We start from the raw sequence: 24850 nt of genomic DNA, 5'->3' as shown, positions 1-24850 counted from the left end.
AGTGAAATGAAGCATTCCTTTCCTTCAGTAAAACATATATCTGATCTTGTGCTTCCACTCCTGAGCCTGAAGAAGTCATTGTGGCCCCTCACTCATACTTCTTGGCACAGTGGGAGCCCCATTAAAGTAAAATATAGTACAAAGCACCTGGTTGGAGAGTTTTGGGAGTTGGTTGTGAAAATATATCTAAATATTTTTGAGAATTATTGGACATGTCCATTTTCAGGCTCTTCCCATATTGCACTTCATACTGTTCAGAAAAATCTTTCTTTAAACAATGATTTTGAAATGTCCAAAGCACTTTTAAAGACTGCCCCATATTTTTTGAGAGCTGACCGTTACAATTTCTTCAAAATGTTTTATTGGTAAATATTTAGTTGGGAGTGTTATGCTGTGTCTGGATCTAAACAAAATTCCCTCTGATAGTAAGGATTCATTCCAGCTTTTATTATTGCTGTAAAATTCTTAACATTCTGAGGAAAATGTACTGAAGTCTCAGTAACTTAAACAGTTGGACGCGATGGGCAACATGTAGACCCTGTTAGTTGCCTCCTGCTTCAAGTGCACCTGAGAAGGAACAGTATTGTGCACAATGTACAGCCTGTTGTGTCTAAATTAAATAGTTTTTAAATTATAGACTTATTTCAGAAATTAGTTTTGAAATTTTGAGAGTTTTGTGTGTAGCAAATTGTCTGTGCGTTTTCCCTTGCTGATGGAGATACAAGCAGTAGTGGTGATCTAAAACTCCCTTTAGGAGTTAGGAAGCTATGCATTGTGCCACTTGCATGAGGAAGCAGGAAGGGGAAGGTGGATGGCAAAGAATTATTAGGGCTCCAAAATTGGTGTAGGTTGGATTGCACCGAAACAGTTTCTCCCTGTGCTGACGTCTGGTGGTTCAGTACAGAACAAGAAGGATACCCTTGCAGCCTGTCTTCCTCAGTGTCCCGTGCCCTAGAACTCCTCTGAGGGGGAGAGGGAATCCTTAGATGAGGGTGTGACTGCAGATGACATCACATTCCCTATCTTGAAAGTGGAGGGAAGTCTGTTTTTGTCATTCCTGCTGTTACAACAGATGTTCATCTGCTATGTTGTAAGAAAGGGGCAGAGTTTCTCTAGGGACACAGAAGAGAGAAGAGTAGTTATTGAACTTTACAATGTAATCTCTAATTATCTTTACTTTTTTTAAAAAAAGTCTAAATTGATTTCAGCCTGTCCCCAAGCTTCCCTTTGCATGAATGGTGATATGTTTATATTCATACTTAGAATATGAGGCTAGATTTTGGCCTCAGAAAAAAGCAGCCAGATCTGGTCATCTTTTTGTCTTGTGTAAGGAAAATATCCAGATGCCATAGAGCTGATTTAGTGGCTATGTTGTGCATCTGCTGTATTCCCAGAGGAAAGGTGATGTGGCCAGGGCACCTGTATGCCCAGGTGATTTGCCTGCTGCCAAAAAGACCCCTGGAGCCACCAGCAGAGAGAATTGTTGGATCAAACTTCAAGCTTCTCTGACTTTTGCAAAGGTACGGCCTGCCATCTGGCTGGCCCCAGGAGCAAGGGATAAGTGTGGTTTTCACCTCCTGATGCTGTGTCATGTACAGACCAGAGAATCTGACCCCTTAACTACTTCTATATGTGGTCTAATAAATATCGTTGGACCATTTATTAAATGAACCTTTCGCTTACAATATTTTGTTGAACGTAAAATAATTTTTTTAATGTCTGCTTACCATGTTACTGTCTGGTAACTTGAGCCACAACTTTGTGCCTCTAGATGGCAGCATCACTCTAGCCCATGAAAGCAACATAGCTCTGATGCATAGCTCTCAACTTGCCAAGGCCAGTTGTGGGGCAAAGATCCAAAATGAGAGAGCTAAAAACAACATGCTTTTAGGAATCTAAAATTATATGGAATTAATTTCTTTGACATTCATGTGTTTTGTGACTGAGCATTTGCAATGTACATCATTTAGAATAACATAATTTAGAGAAAATGAGATGTGTACACTGTAGGTAACTTTGCTCTTAAAATGACAGTTGAGGTGTAGTCCAATGATGTAAATATTGTTCCTGTCTTAAATATGGATTATAAAATAAAATGCATTCATATTACAAAAAGAAAAGGAGAACTTGTGGCACCTTAGAGACTAACCAATTTATTTGAGCATAAGCTTTCGTGAGCTACAGCTCACTTAGCTCACGAAAGCTTATGCTCAAATAAATTGGTTAGTCTCTAAGGTGCCACAAGTACTCCTTTTCTTTTTGAGAATACAGACTAACACGGCTGTTACTCTGAAACCATTCATATTACATTAAATGAAACCTTTGTAAAGCTTCCTGTAGCTTCACATCCAGTTAATAATACAAAAGCAGTTAGTTTATTTTGGCTTTTCAGCTGTTTAGGTTTTTTAAAAATCAGACATTCTTTTTAGTGAATTTAATGCTTGTGAAAAATGCTATATTGCTAGTCCTGGAATCCAATCTGCTTTTTATTTACATAGGAAAAGAGAGAGTGCTTACCAAAATGCCTCCCCATTGTTAGTTCTGGAGAGAACTTGTCCACAGAGTCCAAATGTTAGTGACCAAAAATTGTTACATTCTGCCTGTTGATTTGGACTGAAGTTGAATTTGCAAACTAGAGGTGAAAGGTTCAAAATACTTTGAACTAACTAGTCTGCTTCCAGCTGTTTAAAATAACCTCATAATATGTTTGTTTAAATCCTGCTGCTAGAGCAAATGTCAGAAAGCTTGACACAACTTCTCTGTAGGCTGATTTGCTTGATGGAATGTAGAACAGCTACCCAATTTGGCTTGTTTGTTTTGTGAATCCCCGTTATGATGATTCTTGAAATAATTTCTCTCTGCTATTTAATCATTCTGTTTTTCTGTATTAAGGTGATAGTGATGGGAGCTACCAATCGCCCTCAGGATCTTGACTCTGCCATTATGAGAAGAATGCCTACGAGGTTTCACATTAACCAACCAGTAAGTCAGAGCAAATTGTCTTAAATAATGTTGGGTCGTTTGCCTAGTGGATTAGCAATAGGTTTGTACTGTATCAAATGAGAGACCTACGTCTTCACTGCCCGGGCAAACTGCACCAGAGAGTATTGTTAAGGCTTGTTTTCAGTTTCTCACAAGTACAGATAATTTTTGCTTTTTAGGGTGAAATTTCCCATGAGAAACTCGAGATGTACACATTTTAGCTGGAACGAACTCATTGTGCCACCAGCAGCTTCAAAACCCATTTCCTGCACTCATCCTGTACAATGGAGTTGGTGCATACTTTCCATTCTGCTCGTCCACACCAAGGGGAGAGCAACTAAAAGCACTGATACCCCTGCATGTAAATTTATGTACACTTCTGTTCAATTTTTCTTGAAGTTGTTGGCAGTTATCTTTGACTATAAGACCAAAGGTCAGCATATCTTAGCTCAGGGGTCGTCAAAATATATCAGACTATCTTTCCATCATGGTTAGACTTGGCAGCTGTTCAGCCACCTAAAGCTATCAGAGAATGCTCAAATTCTACCAGATGCCTACTCAGTGTTCCTGTTACTGATATAAATAAGGCTCTTGTGTTCTCTGTACTCACATAGTTTAACTCGGTTTCTTCATCTGATGCCCAACCTGGAAAGTTACTACTACCCATTAACCTCAGAGAGGGGATCCTTACAGGTGATTCTTGAAACAGAAATAAGTTACTTACCGTGGTAACTGTGGTTCTCTGAAGTGGGAAAGGTGAATAGGGAGTGTGGATCCATGTGGCCAATCATCTCAGTCTTTTGTAGAAGGATTCTTTTAATTAATGAAAGAAACCAAAGGATGTTTGGGGCGTTTTCCCCTTTGATTCCCTCAGAATGCTGTTTGGGATGTGTGAACCACAGTGGAGTGTACTCTGGAAATTCCAGGTTCTTTCTCCAGAGTACATTTATCTCAAGAGTGGGGTTCAGTATGGACAGTCATCTCTGAGCACCACAGTTACTATGCCAAGTAATTATTTTCCCTCAGGGTAGCTTATTAATCCAAAATAAACAAGGGGAATTGGCAGCTGTGAATACCCAAGGCCACTCCGTAGGTAAGAAAAAGGTGTTTGCAGGGCTTGGGGATGCAGCAGCCAGAAACTCCTAGGTAGGCATTGAAGCTTATAATAAAGTATTCTGCAATTTACATTTAATCAATTCAATTTTTATAAATGGAAGCGGATTTTTAAATGGCATAAACTTGTTCATTGGCAGATATGAATCAGTTTTTTCAACACTTACATTTTGCAATCTTGGTCTCAGTAAAACTATGCTCAGTGTTTACCCATCTTCTGTCAATAACTTCATTGCAATGCATGACTAATATTGCTTAAGGAAGTTTCTCAAGTATGATCTTTAGAATCAACGTGACTTTTGAAAACAGCGTTTGCAGCAATGGTGATTGTCCTGTTGCTTATGTGATTAACAAAGTATATTAAATATATAATGTCCATTTTAGATCCAGCGGGACCAGTCCTCTGTTATGGATGATGGGTGCAGAAAACCCTAAGATAGTTACATGGGTACAAGTCCCATTCAGGGAAGAGTAAGATTTTAAGTATTCGTCAGCTAGTTTTTTTCTCTTTCCCTATAATTAATGTAAACAGTGTTGCTGGACTCAAGGGATAAAAAGTAGACTTGATATCTTGGTGCTGAATAGCACCATTGCCATCAGTAGCATACATGCTAGGAAACTGACCTCTCATTTCAAGGGATCAACCTGTGTTTCTGGAGGGCATGGAAGATGCAAAATAAATATGTACAGTTGAATTATTTTAATAGGTAAAGAAATGTCACACTCTCTATCAGTCTCTTTTTGTTCCATAATGACTGAAATCTTGTTTCTGTTTAAAGGCTCTGAAACAGAGAGAGGCGATTTTGAAACTGATTTTGAAAAATGAAAATGTAAGTAACATATTCGTTTGAAAAAATATTTCTATGCATTATCATGGCCGTGGGTGGAAACCTTCAGGGCAGTTGAAAAACATGCTTTCGAACCAATCATCTTTGACCATTGTATGGATTATAATCAGAAACATGCTGGTAGACAGTGTTTGAGTGCAGTGTATTTATGACTGGGAAGCTTCTGGATTTGGGTGTGACCTCAGATTTCAGAGGTAGAGTAGTTTAATAGATTAAGCATGAAACTGTCTTTAGAGAAATTAGATTTCTAATATCAGTTTTGACAACGATTCACTGTGGTTTAGGGCAAATTATACAATCTCTCTGTCAAGGGCATTCTCTCTAGTTGAGCTGGGAAGTGGCAATGTGTGACAGTGCTGCTTTTACCTCCTGCTTGTTCATCGGGAAGAAAAAGTGTTGCCTCACATTTATCTTCAGTACTTTATATGGGGCTCATGTCACAGACTAGAGAAGGAACAAGGAGACTTGGAACATCTGTGTATTTTTACACAATTTTACCACTGTTGCTGTTGACAAAACGTACAGCCTCGTCCTGCCAGCCTTCTGTGTGGAACTCCCTTTTAAGATCATGGTTCCTAGCATGGAGAACTTTCAGGATTTAGACCCACCATATTAGTAATTCCCATATTAGTTTACAAAACATCCTAGATTAATGACTGTACAATAAAACAAATACATTTCAGAAGTAAAACTAATTTTAAATCTCATCAATTTTAGTGGTATAATATGGGAGTTGATCGCTATGAATGGCTAAGTATTAAGAAGGAAAACATTTCATAAACTGTCAGGATTGCTTGCAGGTGATAGTTGGAATATAAGGTCCTTCCAGCAAAATAAGTGAGCACTAGAGATATGAAAACAGAATTGATATTTAAAAGAAAAGTGTCAACATAAATGAGTCCTAGAGGAAGGCTGAAACTTGATGATTTTAAGTTTGATGGATTTAGTATTGGGAAATCCATAGAATTATAGACATTAGGACTGAAAGGAATGTGATGGGTCATATCAAAGCCTCTAGACTTAGAGCAGGCTAATCTTCTAGACGCAGATTGTTCCTTTTTCAGGAAATATTTTTTCCTTTTATTTGAACATGTTCCTTAATGTTGATCTTTTTTTATGTACTTGAAGCATTGTAGTTTTAATTTGTCTATAAAGAAATTTTAAAAAACATTCCACTTGCTTTTCTGATGCATCTATGTAAAAAGATTAGCTTCTAGAAGACGCCATTTTCTGATGGAAAATATTTGTTTAAAGTTGGGAGATCTGGATTAGAACTATCAAGAGGGAGTCAAGACTCCTGGGTTGCTTTTGGGTTCTGCTTGACTTGGTGCATGAACTTGGACGAGTTATGTTGCCTGTCAACGGTTCAGCTCTCTTATTTGTAACATGGGTATAATTCTTCACCACCTCAGAATAGCACTATTAAAATTAATTGGTTTTAATGTGTTTTGATATTCTGTGATGAAAGGTGCCAACAGAAAATATTAATATGTCAGTTGATTTTTCAGACTTAGTGTGTGAAGTGGCAAAAATGTTCATTAAAATGAAAAGTGAATGCTAAATGTACACTTTCTAACAATGTCTGAGAAATAAATTTGTGTGTTGGTAGACATGTAATAAAATAAAATAATACTTATAGGCCTATGCCTAGGTCTTGTTTTGTATTACACACACACACACACACACACATATATATATATATATGGACCTGAGTTCACTAAGTACCTTGTAGGATCAGCCCCTTGTAAAGAAAGGCTAATGTTGGAGTGTGGGTGTAGAAGAATTGGATCACCATTTCTGTGATTCCGTTGTATCCACTGGTAGTTACCGGATGTTGTCTATATTGCATGCTGTGTCATATTTAACACTGAGCTGATACTTATAACTCTTCACAGTTGTGTTCTAACATGACATAATTTGCTAGTAAAGACAAGCCCTAAAAAGGGTCATAGAAGCTCTTCAAGACTTTGTGTCAGGGGGATCCTGTCCTCTTCAGCTATCAGCACTCTAAATTTGTACAGGAGAAATAATAAGGTAATTACTGCCTTCCAGTGGCTGCCAGTTTTTTAATAACTATAAAGTTTTGTTAGTGAAACTTTAGTTTTACTGATCATGTCGTTGCTTCCCAGGTAGAAAGTAATTGTTTTATGTTGTGATTATACTTTGCTAACATTTCCTTTTAGTTCCTCAAAGGCAAAACCCTAATAAAATCTAAAGACAGTAAGTCTCTAATAGTGACTTTCTTTTCTATATTTTGTAAAATATCTTACTGACTTTGAAGTTTTCATGCCCATTTCTTTATTTTCTGGTAGGTGGACAGGCATGTGGACCTCCTGCAAATTGCTAAAGAAACAGATGGATTTTCAGGAAGTGATTTGAAAGAAATGTGTCGTGATGCAGCACTCCTGTGCGTCAGGGAATATGTTAATTCTACATGTGAAGAAAGGTGCTTCTTGGTGTTTGTATTATGGCTGCGAGACTGAGACTAAGCCCCCTTTGTGCTAGACACTACAAATAATTGTGTCTTCAGTTTTAATGTTAAGAAGGAGCTTTAAAAACAAAACAAATGATGGAAACCAGTGGTGGTTTTTCTCTACACCAATCCTCACTCCACACACACAAATTCAGTGAATAAATCACTTCATTTTGGTTATGGATGTAATAAATCAGTATGAAAATTACTTCAGTACTATTGGGAAATATTATGGTAAAAGATGAACACACAAGATGGGGCATAACTTTATTGATTTTAATGGGACTGTTCATGTGCATAAAGTTACACTGTGTATAATGTTTGGAGGATCGGTCCCTGTGTGTAATCATAGGCTGTAAATGTGGCTACTTGAATTATACAGGTTCCAGTCATGCACCCCCTGCATTTCTCAAAGCACTAAACTATACATTCTAATGTAAAGGTTCCGTTGCCTCTGTTACAGAATCACTGCCCTCAGGCTTACTTTTGTATGTCCTTAAATCCAAATCCAAGGTGAGCTTGAGTGCTACATTTCATGGTTTAGTACTGAAAAGTGAACAAAAGACATTTGATGTGTTTAGTTGGAGAACTAATTCTCCATATATATATATATATAAAAACCAGAAATTAGTGAACAGTAAGTAGTCCAGAGTTTCCTTAAAAAATTACAGCTAAACAACATTTTATAAAGAGCCAAACTAGACTGTCAAATAGGTTTCTTTCCTGTTGAATGAGTTCCTTATTTTAGTGTTCACAACTTCAGAACTTTTTTTAACAATACAGTAAGGTACCTAAAGAGGAACCCACACACCCTTGTGTTGCATAGACCTTGATCCTGTGTTACATTATGTAATTCCAGAACTTTGCAGCAAGTAATAGCTCTTGTGAACACTTCTCTCCTACCCCTGGTTAGGTCAGTTACATCCGTTGATATAGCCAGACATTATCTATTGAGTGTTCTGTAGTTTCTGGCACTGTATGTATAGCTGAGGATTATTTTACAGCATGTAAATCAGATTAATTATGTAACATTTGAATCACTGTTGGGTTTTTTGTTTTTTTTTAAAGCAATGATGAAGATGAAATTCGGCCAGTGCAACAGCTGGATCTGCACAGGGCAATTGAGAAGATGAGGAAGTCAAAAGATGCAACACTTCAGAATGTTTTGATGCATGTTAGTTTAGACTAAGACTAAACAGTGTGTTTGCAGTTTCTGATGTGGCCTAGTTTGGTGACTTGCGCTGTAATCAGTTAGTTAAAACGAGTGTGGGGGGAGGGATATTCTTTCAATAAGGGAGTTAAATGTTTCATTTCCAGAAGGGTTTTATACACTGAATTCTAAATTATTGAAATCTGGTAATCTTACAGAAATAGATGTGGTCTACAGCTCATGAAGTGGAACAATATAGTCCAGTCCAAGAGTGAATGCTTGTGTTTTGTCCAATTACCAATATGTTGTAGTGGCCTTAAAGTAGGTTCTAAGCTGATGCATGTTTTTGAGGGGAAGTGGAAAATGATTGAATACCAGTTCATGTATATATGTATGAACGTGTGTGTGTTTATATTAAGTGTATATATCCACACATTTTTTATATATAGACATAATCTGTAGATAAGTTGAATATGGAAAATCTTTTTTTACTTAATTACTGAATGAAATTAAATCAGATGTATAGATTAAAAGACTCTATTGTATTCAATGCACATTTACCTTTTTTACTTTTAGAAACTTATACAAAAAGCAGAAATTCTGTTTGAATTCAAATTTTATTTTACAACTTTGAAGTATTGGTGACTTTCACATTGATGTTTTAAGTCTACATTCAGTAGAGGTAGCAAACTAATGAGTAAATGTTTGAATATTTTTCATTTTTTATGAAATCCTGCTATTAGGCTTTTTTTTTTTTTTTTTTTTTTACATTTTTACTCTCTGAGTTGAGTGAATAACCTTGCTAACTGGTCTTTCATTAAACCCTCCATGTTCTAATTCCCTAAAAAATATGGCTCTGATTTATTATACACTAGTCAGGGGTTCTGTTGTTATGACTTCATTTTCTTTAGAAAATATGACAGGTTTCAGAGTAGCAGCCGTGTTAGTCTGTATTCGCAAAAAGAAAAGGAGTACTTGTGGCACCTTAGAGACTAACCAATTTATTTGAGCATAACTCAAATGCATCTGATGAAGTGAGCTGTAGCTCACGAAAGCTTATGCTCAAATAAATTGGTTAGTTTCTAAGGTGCCACTAGTACTCCTTTTCTTTTTTAGAGAAAATATTTCAACATCTTTACAAGATGCTATGAATTATCACAAGCATTATTTTAACTTGGAGAGGGAAGTATATTTTGTGGTGGTTTTCTTTGTTTCCTCATACACTAATTTGCAAAGCTGAGAAACTCGACCTGGGTCTCCCAGTCATTGTGAATTAGCAATGTTAAACTGTTGCCAACAAGTACAGTAGAACAAATTTATGAGATCGATAATGTAAGATGTAAAACTTTTCCAAGCTTAATATTGTTTAAACAAAGTGTACCTTTATTTTTTATAGCAGCACTATGAACTGTGCACTAATTACGTGCATATATACTTCCTAACCTAACAGCCAGGATGTTCAGACCTAAGTATGTTACGGACAACCAGCATATGCTACTGATAAGAGGAAAGTTAAATAAGCATGAAAACAAGTTAAAAATAAGATAAAGAAATTTGAACCAGCCACCCTAGGAGATAAAGGGCTAAAAATGGAAATTCCATCAAGTTTATCACCACTGTATTTTATAATATGTAAAAAGTCCCTTTTCTCTGAGAACTTCTTCAGTGAACTCTGTTACATATCAGCTGTTCAAAAGATGTTATTTTGACTCAGCAACTCATTTTCCCACCCCCTCCTCTCAAAGATTGTGTTTCTCCAGTCTAATGTTTGTTTCCTTTTTTGACACTGGAAAGCTCTAGGGTAAATGCACATAGCTTTCAATCATAGTGGGAAAGGGAAATGAGATTATGCCACAGTAAAGAACGCTAATTTGGGGTATTTGGCATTTTAATCTCAAGTATTTCAACTATAGAAACCTCAAACAATAGTTGAGGAGATCCAATAACAGAGAATTCTATCCTTTTTAAAAGAATTCCTCCTACGGGAAGGGGAGCTCTCGAGTCCTTAGGAAAAAAAAAACAGAACCAGCAGTGAGAGAATTTGTAAACATCTAGAGGAAAAGCAGCAGGGATTTATAAGGAACAAATGACAGGCAAATTTAGTTGTTCTTGAATTTTGATTAAATTTGTGGATGAGGAAAATGCAGCAGAAGTAATATAGTTTTAGTGAAGCATTAGGTACTGTGATTCCCCCCCTCCCCCATTACCTTACATACAGTAACACTCAGCATATTAAAATTAACTTCTGTGGTTTTAGAATCAGTTCAGCAAAGCACTTAAATAAATACATGCTTAACCTTAAACCTCGGGGTACTCTAAATAGCTGAGCAGTCCCATTGATTTTAATTAAAGTTAAGCACGATTATATGCTTTTGCTGAACCAGGCCCTTTTGGACCCAATGGTTTGTTTTTCCCTGTCCCCTTGAACGTGATACTGTGTGATGTGTGTTTGATTTCATTTAGGTCTCTTCCTACTCCACTCAGTAACCATCATAGCTTCAGTAGTAGTCTGTAGCTAAAAGACTGATCAAATGATCTAGTCTAGGAAGAAATCCTGGTGTCTTCTTTTCACAAGGACCCTGCTATTCAGTGAAGGATTCATATAGATCAGTGGTTTTCAACTTTTCTTTTTCCATTTGCAGATCCCTAAAAAATTTCAAATGGAGGTGTGGACACCTTTGGAAGTCTTAAACAGTCTATGGACCCCCAAGGCTCCATCGATCACAGAGTGAAAACCACTGATATAGATCTCTGGAGAACACCACTTGAATTGCCCTTCTGCTATTTAAGATTCTCTTTCAGAGTATGCTTGAACTTCAGCTTTTTCGTCCTGTACTTGGGAGTAAGAGTAGGGACAACAGTTCACCCAAACTAGGTACACAAATAAGCAGGGGATCATGGTGCCTGAAGTGTATCAGCTCATCCTCTGAGCAGAAAGTGGTTTACTCTTAACCGTTCACTTACCAGGACTTTCGAAAATTTAGTCCCTGTGGTTGGTGCTGAGTGCTTCACCATCTAGCCATGAGCAACTTCCCCACAAATTTGCACTTCTCAGTGACCTAGAGGGGAGCCCTTCATGGTGGGATTTTTCCTCACGCGGCTCTGAGGGCAAAATGCCACTTGGCATCCTGACTGGAGCAATTCTATGTCTTTGTGTGTCTGTTTGGGAAGAAAGTAGAGTTCTGAGATTATAGCTTTCTCTTGTGTGGCCATGACCGATGATACTCTTGCAGCCACCATTCAGCCTTTATTAGGTGAAGGTTGCAGCTGGTCAGTTTCAGGGTAGGGGTACTTTGGGTTTCTTCACCACTTCTAAACTCACACCAGCATCTGTGCATAATGCTTTCTACCATACCTGGTGGGCCAGAAGAATCTATCCTCTCCTAGCAGATGATGACCTGGCCTCAGTTACATCATCACTTCCTGTCTGGGTTACTGCAATACACTGTAGCCGGCCATGAAGCTCTTAGGAAACTCCAACTAGTACACAATGCTGCAGGGCATCTCCTCAGTAATGCTGGCTATTCTAAGCCCATCAAACCTGGCCTCTGCTCTCTACAGTGCCTTCCCATAAAATATTAAGTTGAAGGTTTTTGTCCTTTTCTTCAATATACTCTGGCTTGGGCCTGGATATCTAAAGGTGCCCAAAGCTTCAGGAGAACTGTAGTCTACAACTGTTCCTTGGCCATAATGGAGTTGTCCACCATAAGGGTAAAGTTCATGCATGCAGGAGACTAAACTTTCTCAGGGGCTAGTCCTAGACTAGAATGAACTTTCATAAGTACTAATGACCATCACAAACCTCACCACGGCAAGGTGCACTATTTCAAGCTACCTTCTTTGACCTGCCTCCTCTTAGACACACTAACGTGCACATTAAAAAAAGTAAAACGTTAAAGTGCCATAACACTACACTGCACACACACAATTTTGCCCAACCGCTCGGTAAAGGATGAGAGCAAGAACAAACCACATGTGACAGATATTGGTTACATTATTTAACTTATTACAGGAAGGTGCTTGGAACAGTGAGGAGGGTGGTATAAGACCCTCACTTGAATCCCAATTACTTGATTCCTTTACCTTGCTGGTAGCAATTTTTTTTCACATCAACCGCTTCTACAAGACGGGAGTGAAGATTTCCACTGCTCCATTTTATTCTTGCTTTATAGGGAAGTGGATCCCAGCAGCATGTAGGTGCCCATAGGTTAGAGTCTGAAAACTGAGCAAACCAGATAGCCCCAAATTGCTTTTTATATGTGATGTGGGGTTGACGTAGTTACTAAAAAGTTGGAAATAGTGTGGCCTATGTGTGGGGTATTTTTTAAATAAAATGCCTGCATACCTATGTTAATCCTCATGCTGGAACCATGCTATAAGAAAGTAATAAGAAGGCATGGATAGTTCAGGAAACTGGCTGTAATAGGTTCTGCTGGTATTGATCCAATAAGTTTCTAGCACAGTTTCAGTGGCTACTCTCCCATGCTTGCCAAACCCCTGGAGATTAGAAGGCCAGGAGTAGCATGGCAGTGGAGAACTCATGTAAATTCAGTGCTGACAGTCTGCATTCCCTTACAGGTAAGTCTTGATGTGAATACATTTCAGAAAGCAAAAAAAGGTTGTAAAAAATTTCACAAAATGACAAGCAAATATTTAGACATAGAAATATATATTTGTACTAAAAGTGAATGTTTAATAACAGAGTATCGAGTTCAGAATATATTATGACTCATGAGATGCATCAGTCAAGGCACAAATTCCAGTCTTGTCTTTAATAAATATACTATAAAAATACTAGCGAATGGACTCAAATTATTCCTTTAAAATAGTGTAGTAAATTGTTTTGCTGTAACCGTTTGGGTTTACTGCTTTTTCACAGACCACTTCTTTGTTTTAAGGTTAAAAAAAATGTAACACCACTTTTAAAAATATCAAATATTAATTAAAAGTCACAGTATTACTTTTCTCTTTCAGGTCCCTGCCAGAGGGCCTAAATATAAAAGGCACTATTGTTTAATATATTTTTAGCTTCCTGTGTTACATTTGTAGTATTTAATTTCTTGAGGTATAATGCAACTTTTGATTCCTTACTCTAGATTTTTAAAAGCAATAAGAAGCTGGAAATATTTGAAAAGTAAAATGTTTTAAAATAACATTTTGAATTGCTTCTGTAATTATGTGCATTGCACAATGGGCACAGCAAAACAATTTCACTTAATTATATATTTTACTAAACTAAATTACAAGCAGAAGCATGATTGTTTTACAATATATAGATCTTTTTACATTTAAAACTGCAAAATGAGAAGAATGCTAATTTCATTTACAACACCTTTTAACCAGTTTTTGGACACCCATTAAAGTATTCTGAGATATATAAAAATAAATCTGCAAGATCAGAGACTGAAATCACTCACATTAATTCCTACAATAACTGTGTATATTTTCCCTAGAAAATGAATAACACAATATCATGTTCATGGAGGTAATAAGCTCCTACAAGTCTCCAGTAAATACCAACCATTACTTCAGCAGCTCTCATATGCTTTCTTCTTCCTAGAAGCCCATGAAAGTAGATAGAACACACCTCCAAAGCCTAAGTCAACAGATTTGGGCTTTTGAGCCACTAGGGAAGTACGATTTCTGTGTGTATATAAAGTCTGCTGCAGTTTCCACGGTAAACATCTGATGAAGTGAGCTGTAGCTCACGAAAGCTCATGCTCAAATAAATTGGTTAGTCTCTAAGGTGCCACAAGTCCTCCTTTTCTTTTTAGGGAAGTACAGTAACTCCTCACTTAACATTGTAGTTATGTTCCTGAAAAATGCGACTTTAAGTGAAACAATGTTAAGCAAATCCAAGCTTGGTTGAGGTGGTGGAGTCAGAGGGTGGGATATTGCCTTACTGCTAAATGATGAACTAGCAATTGGCTGAGCCCTCAAGGCTTAACCCATGGTTGTTAACGTAGCCTCACACTCTACAAGGCAGCACAAATGGAGGGAGGGGAGACAGCCTGGCAGACAGAGACACACCCTGTGTGTGTGTGAGAGAGAGAGAGATGTGCATTGCCCCTTTAAGTATGCTGACACCACTCTTAAATACACTACCTTGTTAAGTTAATCAGCAAGCTGAGACTGCAGCAGCTACTGCCAGGAAGCTTCCTCTGTCCTGAGCCCTGCAGTGTCTTCACCCCCCCCCCCAGCCCTGCTTAAGGGAGATGGGGTAAGTGGGGTGCAGGGGGAGGGGGACACCCTGACATTAGTCCCCCTCTCCTCCCCACCAGCAAGCAGGAGGCTCTGGAGAGCAGCTCCAAGGCAGAGGGCAGGAGCAGCACACAACAGTGGGGGGCAGGACAGCTGAACTGCTGGCAATTGATAGCCTGCTGGGCAGCTGCCACACAGGAAACTTAGGGGAGCGGGGAGCTGATAAGGGGACTGCCAGTCCACCCTGGTTCCAAGCCCCCACCAGCTAGCGCCAACGAGCTGCTCTGCCTGCCAGAGTGGACAAAACAGGCGGCTGCCAAACAACGTTATAAGGGAGGATTGAGCAACTTTAAACGAGCATGTTCCCTAATTGATCTGCAACATAACAATGTTAACCAGGACGACTTTAAGTGAGGAGTTACTACAGTGAGTTACAAAGTCTAGGCCTGGGTCCCCACACGGACAACCTGCTAACAGTTCCTTCTCTTCTAGACTGAGGGGTCTCCAGTGTACACAATGCCTCTGCTGACTACAAATATGGCAGGTGCAAGGAAGATGAAAGCCAACAACCTCAATATCACCCAAAAACACAATGGCACCTAATGCAGATTGGAAGACTAGTACAGTCTGTGCATGGTGAGCCTGCTTCCCCAGTGATCAGCCACATCCTGCACCACCTTACATTTCCAGGTGGATTTATGCTGCAGCTCAAGGAAGAGTTCACTTTAGTAATCACAAGGTGGCAAACGAGAAGTGATCACAGAAGCCAGACTCATGTCCAAAAGAAACTTGTTGCAACCTCCTGGCCAGATACAGATTGGGGGGAAAAAACCATCAACATCCCAGTCTAATAGCACCTGGAGATCCTAGCCTCCAGCTTACCACCTGAAGCAACAACATGCAACACACACTCTCCATTAAGGAGGCACGTACAATTCACCATATTTTCCCATCTGCCATTTGCATTCCTGTTTTTTCTAGATAGAGCTTCAGCCAGCTGTTCCTCACCCACACCCCAATCTCTGGCAGACAGTGATAAAACGAATGGGCCTTATTTCTTTCCTCTCTTTAGAACAGCAGTAAGCTGCAACATGATGGGCATTAATAGGCTGTTGATCCATGACTTTTGTACATTATGGGCATGAAACTGATGGGAGAGTGTCTTCTTTCATACTCTGTTAATGCACAGCCTGGAGGGGCTTACTGCAGTTACAGTAAATATGCATAATTTGAAAAACAAATGTTTAAAGCTAATCTTTCAGAAGGACAAAGTGTGTGGGGGAGGGGAGTGGAGGGGAGGGGGGGCTATCCTCCCTATATGGAAAGCATAAGCAAGGGAACATGTGTTAAACACTACATCTAAAATTTTTACTGTATAGCAAAATCAATTTTTCTAGCTCTCTCAATTACACCTTTCCCAAACCTCCTGGAGCCAAAATGGCCTTTCCAAAACAGGTTGTGGCCAGTTTGTTTCCTTTTTCTATTGGAAACTGGAAGCATTATATTCGACTAAATTAGCTTTTATTATAGAAAAGAGGGTAGAAAGTGGCAAGAAAGAGGCGCTAGCTTGACATTCTAGGGTGTCAAGAGACTATTTTAAACTGTCCCCTCCTAAACTTGGCCTCTTTATTCAATAAGCTGAACTCGGATCCTGATTCTCAAATCACATACAGTGTAAATCATACACACCAGTGTAAATCAGAAATAACTCCACTGTGGTCAGTGGCATTACACTGGTACAAAACAGATGAAGTGAGAGTAGTCTAAGGGCCTCATGCATCTCCTAGTACAGCTTCCTGCAGTCAAAGCAGGCCAGCTCCCCTGCAGTTCTTGGTGGGGAGGGAAAGTGCCACTGTGAGCCCTCAATGCAGGACTCAAAAGTTAAAGCACCACTTCTCCCAACCTCACACTGGCACTCAAGCTGGGCTGCTTTAAATTGTGTCTTTTATGTAGAAAGCTAAACTTGGAGCTGCAATAAAGCTTAGTTCAGTTTCTTGACTGAAACGTCCAAGTTTAAGTAGGAGGCATTAGAAAGAGAGGGGTGTGTGGTGGACAAGAGAAACCCAGATATGTGCGAAAGAAAATCCTTCTGCCCATTGCAGAAGATGGGCTTCTTAAGGAATAAGGGAAATATAGTAAATCATTTCTTTCCTATTTCCAGTTTGTAACTGATTTAAAGAGCATAAGGGATATGTAACTACATCATGGCTATAAGGTCAAACTGTGTACCTTTGGGGGTTGGTGTACCACTAGGACATCACTAAAGATGTCCAACTGGTCAGTCCTAATATGGCTTTGGACAATCATCCAAATAAATAACAGACTGGCTGCTGGTCCCTTTGAGGTTGAAAGGAAAATTACCAATAATTTAGTGGGAGAAGGGCCAGGCCCAAAATACATACATTCAAAAACAATTTGACCCTATTAGAAAATGTTCTAACCTACCATTAGGATATTGAAAATGCAAACTAAGTGATCTGTAATACAGTAAATCAATCAATCAAGAGCTCACTCTTAATACCCATATTTCTGAGGAAAAGTAGAATTAATATTTTTTTTCCAGTGATTTGTAGTATTCAGTTAAGACTTTCCAAGCTTTTGGAGCCATGAACCCATCAGGTGGATTTTCGCCTTCTCGAGCAAGCTTTCTCATGCGTGTTCCAGAGATGAAGTCAAATTCATCGTGCCTACCACAGAACAGATATATGGATGAAATCAGTAAATTTAGTCTCCTTAAGTGCATCAAAGCCAAATCTTTTCAAATTTATTTTTTCTGCTATCCTCAGAATTTAATCTGAAAATTGCAATGTCTTCACTAACTCTGTAAGCACTAATGGCACAAATTTTTATCTACATGTGCAAATTTACCAGCAGCAATAAGAAGCAACGGGACCTCTATTAAATAAAGGACCTCTATTTTCACTATTACATTATATTATTAAATATAAAATACTTTTCTAAAAATAAGGAGAAGTATTTCTACTGTTTCCTAAATGTTGTTGTTTCTTAACCTTTTTGGTGAAGATCAAGCATAGCATTAGTTTCATATGTGCTAACTCCTTCGTCTGGGTGTTGTGTCCTGTGCTGGCAGGCAAACAGACTCCTCACATAGGTGTTTTCATCCCTTAGTTCTTTTATTTCATTTACAGCCAAGTTATCTAAAATACTACAAAATTTTTCCTTTCTTCTGCTAAACTTCAACCCTTAAGAAATCCTTTAAATATTAAATATTATTTAAATATAATATGGGCTACTTTAAAGCAGATCATCATTCACTGTGTTACCTTTCTGGATTGTAAAAAATCATGGCCTTTTTTACTTTATTGTATGCTGCAACTCTGAAGGGAATGATTTCCACAGAGGCCAAGCCTGGTGCCATGCTAAGGACCTTCCCTCCTTGTGTGGGCTCATACAAATCTTTCTTGGTCTCTGGATGGGGCATGCCTGCAGGGTCTCGGCCCACAATGTAGAAATTGGCTCCAGCAATCATTCGAGCCCTACAGTGCCACTGAACCTGTGAAGGTGCAACACAAATACCATTATTTAAATGCAGGCCAACACTTGACATAGCACATCAATATTTTTGTCTTGCTTTAATAAAAAATGTTTAAAAGCTAGGCAATGTCTTTATTTGGACAAGCATGAAAAGAATGACACTCTTCAGCAGGCTATTTGTTGTTTCTGGTTATAGATTTACCCACTTCACTTTCATCTACCACTGCTTTCACTTCCTCTACTTAAATAAAATGAAACTGGTCTAAAATTAAATTTCTGCAAAGGATGCATCTAGTGGAAATTGTACAGAGAGAAACTGATCTTGTTCTGTTTTTTACGGCTGTAAGAGTACATGAGATCATTTGTTCTCTCTCTGTCTGATCACAGAACTCCTTAAATGAAATGATGCATGAAAACTGAGAGGCCATAACTGGAAAATGCTGAAGAGTGAACACTTTACAAGTCTCTCTATTTACTAATAGTTGAATATATGCCATAACTTAAGTATGGCTGGCTGGATAATTGGGGCCTCTTGTGAAATGGGAAAGACTAGGGCATCCTTAATTACTTTAATATTAATTCCTCTCTTTATTGGGACCACCAAGAACTGACTGCCATAGTCCTGATTACGTATGAGAGTTGCCCCAGCCTCTCCAGGAGGCCAGACAGAGCACCCCAGCTAGGCCTAGAATCCCAGCGATGCAAAGGTAAAGTAAAGCCACCTTTGCACCTCAGACCTCTCTTGAGTTGTCTCCCCTGCAAGGGGCAGCACAGAATGTGGCTGGATATATATATACTCTCTGTGCCTCACAATCTGTACACTGTCTCTGCTCAGCTATATTCCCTTCCCTTTTGTCACCCTCTCAATATTTAAATAGAAATTGAGACAGTCCATCTTCAGTAAAAAATGTATAACCACCAAACGTCCTGCACCCCTGGGGTGCTGTGTAAATAATGCTAGTATTACTGAAATTACTAGTTTAAAAGGCTAAGTAATTCCCCCCCAAATAAATTACTATTCCTTTCTCTCAGGATTTATATAATACTGTAGTTCTATTTCCTAGTTATTTAATAGCCACGAGGCACAAACTTTTGTAAAAGCTCATGTGAAAGGAAGAGGCTGAAGGTTCCTACACTGCAGCCAAGTGACTGCCCAGCTGAGACAGGTATATGCTGCACAAGCATATGAAACTGTGAGGAAAGTTCTGATTCCTTCGTGCTTTTACCCTAACCTCCACATTTGCCTACCTCAGGATATTTATTCCTTAGCTTTAGGGAAAGAATTACTGGGGAAAATTGAAGTAATGACTGTCCATGACCAGAAACTCCCAAAGGAGTGGAAATTAATAAGGAGTCAAAAGCCCAGTTACCTATTACATCTCCACCATGCCTTGTGTAGCCTTCACCTTCAGCACAGGCCAGTTCTATAAGCTGTCACTGCCAACGTAGACCTCTCAGGAGATAGTGCCACGGGTTTATCTATAGCAGTTCCACTGCCTCCAAATAAAGTGTCCAGCACAAAATGAGTAGAGGGAGGAAGCAGGAACGGAAGGCAGATAGACTGAGTGGTGGGCACTACAAAGTAAAGAATTTACACCCTGCAAGCGGGTAGGAATGAGAATAGACCTATTGGGGGAATTCAGATGGCTCAGGGTAGAAGGAGGGAAAACTCATGGGAGACTTAACAAGTTGCCAGTACTGGAGGCCCAGATGGCAGACCTTGGTATTTCTGTGAGGTCTAGCCTTTTTAAAATTTGAACCCCTGGCTAATGTGATGATAAAACAAAGGTGCATTCATGTGGTGAACACTGAAGGAAATATGTAAACGTATTGTATGACTATTAAAAAGTCCCTCATTCACTGATGCTTTGGGGGATAGCACAGGTTCTCAAAGATGAGTGGGACAGTTTTATCATTTAGGAAGTCTGCTTTTAGATTACTTTGCTAAAAAGTTGTATTTATATTTGTATCAAATTAAGCTACAACATAGACTGGCACAAGCGGGGAAAAATGTAAGTAACTATATGAAAATGATTGCCTGAAACATAGCTCAATAAAAATGGCTCTTATGTACTCCTTGTTTTTCAGTCATGTGTGTTTAGATTATGTCCAGATTACCAGGTTGCAGACCCAGTACAGCAAAATCTAATCTGATGATGTATGAAGCAAAATTTACAGCTGGACTTTTTCAGATATTGGTCTGATCTTTTAATCCTGTCAATTAGCAAATCTTATCGGACTTGTACTGTAAGCAGAGTTGATATGGAAGCTACTGATGAAGAATGAATAGGGTACCTCAGATGTCACTTACTGTGTCAGTTTTCTGAATAAAGCCATATTTATGGATTTAAAATTCTGTGAATACTTCAAGGTGTTGGTTGTTACTTAAGAAATACATTACCTCTGTTGGACCAGCATACAACATGGGAGAGGGGAAGATTGCAACAACAGTTGACTTTGGGTCCAGGACATGTTCCTCAAGCACGGCTGCATGCTGCTTCATTCGCCACACTAGTGGCACATCATCCTCTTTGGTCCAGCCTCCCAGAGGGTGAAGCAGAAGCACAGGATGTTTGTAACCTCTTTCCAGCAGATGGCTTTTGGTGTCCTGCATGAGCAGAGCATGACCATTGTGGACAGGGTTGCGCAGCTGAAATGCGAATACGGCATCTAATCAAGAAAGATTCAGAACAGTGTCATAAGTCTGATAAGATGATTAACAATGGCACTAACCGGAACACCTAACAGGAAGTACATTTATACACTCTGTAAGTTATGAGCATCAAATTATGACAACCTCTACTGTTTATGTTCCCTGATATTATTATTTGTATGAATGATCTGTATTACCATCGTGCCTAGGAGCCCTAGTTATGGACCAGGATCCCATTGTGCTAGGTGCTGCACAAACACAGAACAAGGAAACAAAATAAGCAACTTTATCTTCACGTGGAATGGTTGCTACAATATTTAAATTACATATGTATTATTCCTCTTAAGTGCTCTGCGAAATCTTTTCATTGTGCTCATTTTCTCTGAGGTTGATCTTGGTTATATCATCCTACTCTGGCCAATGTATTTTTCACCTTCTCATTAGAAAGTGTATTTCCAATCATCCTCTGAACTTCACTTCTGAAAATATTTGTTTGTTTGTTTTCAAAGTTCAATAAAATGCTTAGGGAGTTTGGAAAATCTACAATAAAAGCACCCACCTTCTAAAACAAGGTCAAATTTGTTATGCAGAGTTGTAGGTGACTTGTGGAACTTCTCTCCCCAGTGTGGACATGTTTTGGTGATTGGTCCCAGGATAAAAGCCCAAGATATGCACCTTAAGAAACTTAAACCTGCCTTCATCAAACAAGGACACACCACCAGAGAAGTAGATTGCATCATGGAACAGGCCACCCAAATACCCCAAGAGAACCTGCTTCAATAAAGTGAAGAAAAAGCTCCCCCAACCACACACCCCAACTTGTCACTTGGTACCCCCACACTGGAACTGTACCCCACACTGTAATTAAACAACTACAACCCACACTTGATGGGGACTACATCCTGAAAAATGTTTCCTGAACCTCCTCTTTTGGCCTTCAAACAACCCCCGAACCTCAACAAGCATTTCATAAGATGCAAGTTCCCCACCAACCAGGACACAACCCAAAGCAGCACCACACCCTGCCAGAACAACAGATGCAAAACCTGCTGACATATCTTCACTGCTATGATGATCGATCCCCCCCCCCCCCCCCGCAACACACCTTTCAAGTTCCGTGGGTTCTACACATGCATATCACAACACGTGATGTGCCTCATCCATAGAACTAAATGCCCCAGTAATAACTATGTGGGTGAAATGAGACAAACACTACACTCTCAAATGAACTCACACAGAAAAATGTTAAAAGACAAAAACACTATCACTCATGGGTGAACTCTTTTCACAAAATGATCACTCCATATCTGCCCTCTCAAATCTGCCCAACATTTTCAAAAGATGAGCCTGGGAGCCTAAATAATTTTGGTAAACACTAAAAATCACAGACTGAAGAGAGACACCAGATTTGTGGCTTATTACAACCATCCGTAACCTACTAATCCCTATTTTTTGTCCTACGACTGCAGAGGTGTTAATGGGCCACTTCATCTTGAATGGCCCCTTAAAATATGTGTTAACTACTTAGGCTAAATAATCTGTTCCACCTTGTATTTAGCTGTGACACTCTGAGTATGTCTACACTGCAATTAAAAACCCACAGCTGGCCCATGCCAGTTGACCCCGGCTCGTGGGGCTTGGGCAAAGGGACTATTTAATTGTGATGTGGGTATTTGGGTTTGGGCTGCAGCTCAGGCTCTAGGGCCCTGCGAGGTGGGAGAGTTCCAGAACTCAGGATGCAGCCCGAGCCTGAACATCTACACTGCAATTAAACAGCCCTGTGAGCCCAAGCCAGCCAGGATCAGCCACGGGTGCGTCACTGCACTGTAGACATATCCTCTGAGTACCTTTCCCAGACCCAATGAAGAGCTCTGTGTAGCTCGAAAGCTTGTCTCTTACACTAACAGAAGTTGGTCCAATAAAGACATTACCTCACCCATCTAGTCTCTCTAATGTTGGTGAAGCCTTCCAGGAACTAACACAATGAAGCTTCAATATAGCGACAGGTTTCAGAGTAGCAGCCATGTTAGTCTGTATTCGCAAAAAGAAAAGGAGTACTTGTGGCACCTTAGAGACTAACCAATTTATTTGAGCATAAGCCTTCGTGAGCTACAGCTCACTTCATTGGATGCATAAAGTGGAAAGTACAGTGAGCAGATTTTATATATACACACAGACCATGAAAAAATACACATTGTAAGGAGAGTGATCACTTAAGATGAGCTATTACCAGCAGGAGAGTGGGGTTGGGGGAGAGAAAACCTTTTGAAGTGATAATCAAGGTGGGCCATTTCCAGCACATTTCCAGGAGTTAACAAGAACGTCTGAGGAACACTGGTGGTGGTGGGGGAATAAACAAGCCATTTACAACACACACTTTGCTTCTCTACCAAAGAAAAAGGGCACTAAATTATCTAAACTACTACATGCCACAAGAGGCCACAGCAATGGTTCCCTCAACCCACCCAGCAATATTGTTAATCTATCCAACTATACTCTTAACCCAGCAGAAGAATTTGTCCTATCTCGGGGTGTCAAGGTTCCTCCCCCACTCTGAACTCTGGGGTACAGATGTGGGGACCTGCATGAAAAACCTCCTAAGCTTATCTTTACCAGCTTAGGTCAAAGCTTCCCCAAGGTACAAAATATTCCACCCGTTGTCCTTGGACTGGCCGCTACCACCACCAAACTAATACTGGTTACTGGGGAAGAGCTGTTTGGACACGTCCTTCCCCCCAAAATACTTCCCAAAACCTTGCACCCCACTTCCTGGACAAGGTTTGGTAAAAAGCCTCACCAATTTGCCTAGGTGACTACAGACCCAGACCCTTGGATCTTAAGAACAATGAACAATCCTCCCAACACTTGCACCCCTCCTTTCCTGGGAAATGTTGGATAAAAAGCCTCACCAATTTGCATAGGTGACCACAGACCCAAACCCTTGGATCTAAGAACAATGAAAAAGCATTCAGTTTCTTACAAGAAGACTTTTAATAAAAATAGAAGTAAATAGAAATGAAGAAATCCCCCCTGTAAAATCAGGATGGTAGATAGCTTACAGGGTAATTAGCTTCAAAAACATAGAGAACCCCTCTAGGCAAAACCTTAAGTTACAAAAAAGATACACAGACAGAAATAGTTATTCTATTCAGCACAATTCTTTTCTCAGCCATTTAAAGAAATCATAATCTAACACATACCTAGCTAGATTACTTACTAAAAGTTCTAAGACTCCATTCCTGGTCTATCCCCGACAAAGACAGACACACAGACCCTTTGTTTCTCTCCCTCCTCCCAGCTTTTGAAAGTATCTTGTCTCCTCATTGGTCATTTTGGTCAGGTGCCAGCGAGGTTACCTTTAGCTTCTTAACCCTTTACAGGTGAGAGGAGCTTTCCCCTGGCCAGGAAGGATTTCAAAGGGGTTTACCCTTCCCTTTATATTTATGACACGGGGCCTCTCCTTCTGTCCCTCCACCCCCACGAACATGATACAGTTCTGTGGTGACCTAGAATCCTATTTTTGACGTCTCCGACTCAAGGAATATTTCCAACACACCTCTGAACAACATACTAATCCACAGAGACCTTCCTACCAACACTACAAAAAGAAGGATTCTAGGTGGACTCCTTCTGAAGGTCGAAACAGCAGACTGGACTTCTACATAGAGTGCTTCCGCTGACGTGCACGGGCTGAAATTGTGGAAAAGCAGCATCACTTGCCCCATAACCTCAGCCGTGCAGAACACAATGCCATCCACAGCCTCAGAAACAACTCTGACATCATAATCAAAAAGGCTGACAAAGGAGGTGCTGTCATCATCATGAATAGGTCGGAAGACGAACACGAGGCTGCTCAGCAGCTCTCCAACACCACTTTCTACAGGCCATTACCCTCTGATCCCACTGAGGGTACCAAAAGAAACTATAGCATTTGC

The 24850-nt window shown here is 39.6% G+C and overlaps 2 protein-coding genes across 6 annotated transcripts in view; one reads left to right on the top strand and one right to left on the bottom strand.

The window, feature by feature from the left end:
- ATAD1 (ATPase family AAA domain containing 1) overlaps positions 1–9116 on the top strand; it is a 448477-nt gene extending 439361 nt beyond the window's left edge. For all 5 annotated transcript variants that reach the window (XM_073353762.1, XM_073353764.1, XM_073353761.1 and 2 more), the window contains 4 exons: positions 2893–2982; positions 4875–4925; positions 7256–7389; positions 8485–9116. In XM_073353762.1, the coding sequence (XP_073209863.1) occupies positions 2893–2982; positions 4875–4925; positions 7256–7389; positions 8485–8605 (396 nt within the window). In that variant the 3' untranslated portion in view covers positions 8606–9116. The remainder of the gene's footprint in view (positions 1–2892; positions 2983–4874; positions 4926–7255; positions 7390–8484) is intronic.
- A 5202-nt stretch (positions 9117–14318) lies between these two features.
- Positions 14319–24850, bottom strand: part of PAPSS2 (3'-phosphoadenosine 5'-phosphosulfate synthase 2) — an 88948-nt gene continuing 78416 nt past the window's right edge. Inside the window, exons 10-12 of the mRNA XM_073353745.2 lie at positions 20664–20932; positions 18052–18281; positions 14319–17454 (exon numbers count right to left, since the gene is read on the bottom strand). Coding sequence (XP_073209846.2) covers positions 17313–17454; positions 18052–18281; positions 20664–20932 — 641 coding nt within the window. The 3' untranslated portion in view covers positions 14319–17312. The remainder of the gene's footprint in view (positions 17455–18051; positions 18282–20663; positions 20933–24850) is intronic.

This window comes from Lepidochelys kempii, chromosome 7, assembly GCF_965140285.1.
Source record: "Lepidochelys kempii isolate rLepKem1 chromosome 7, rLepKem1.hap1, whole genome shotgun sequence".
NCBI lineage: Eukaryota > Metazoa > Chordata > Testudines > Cheloniidae > Lepidochelys > Lepidochelys kempii.
Note: the sequence above shows the minus strand (reverse complement) of the source record. Positions and strands in the feature narration are given on the sequence as shown.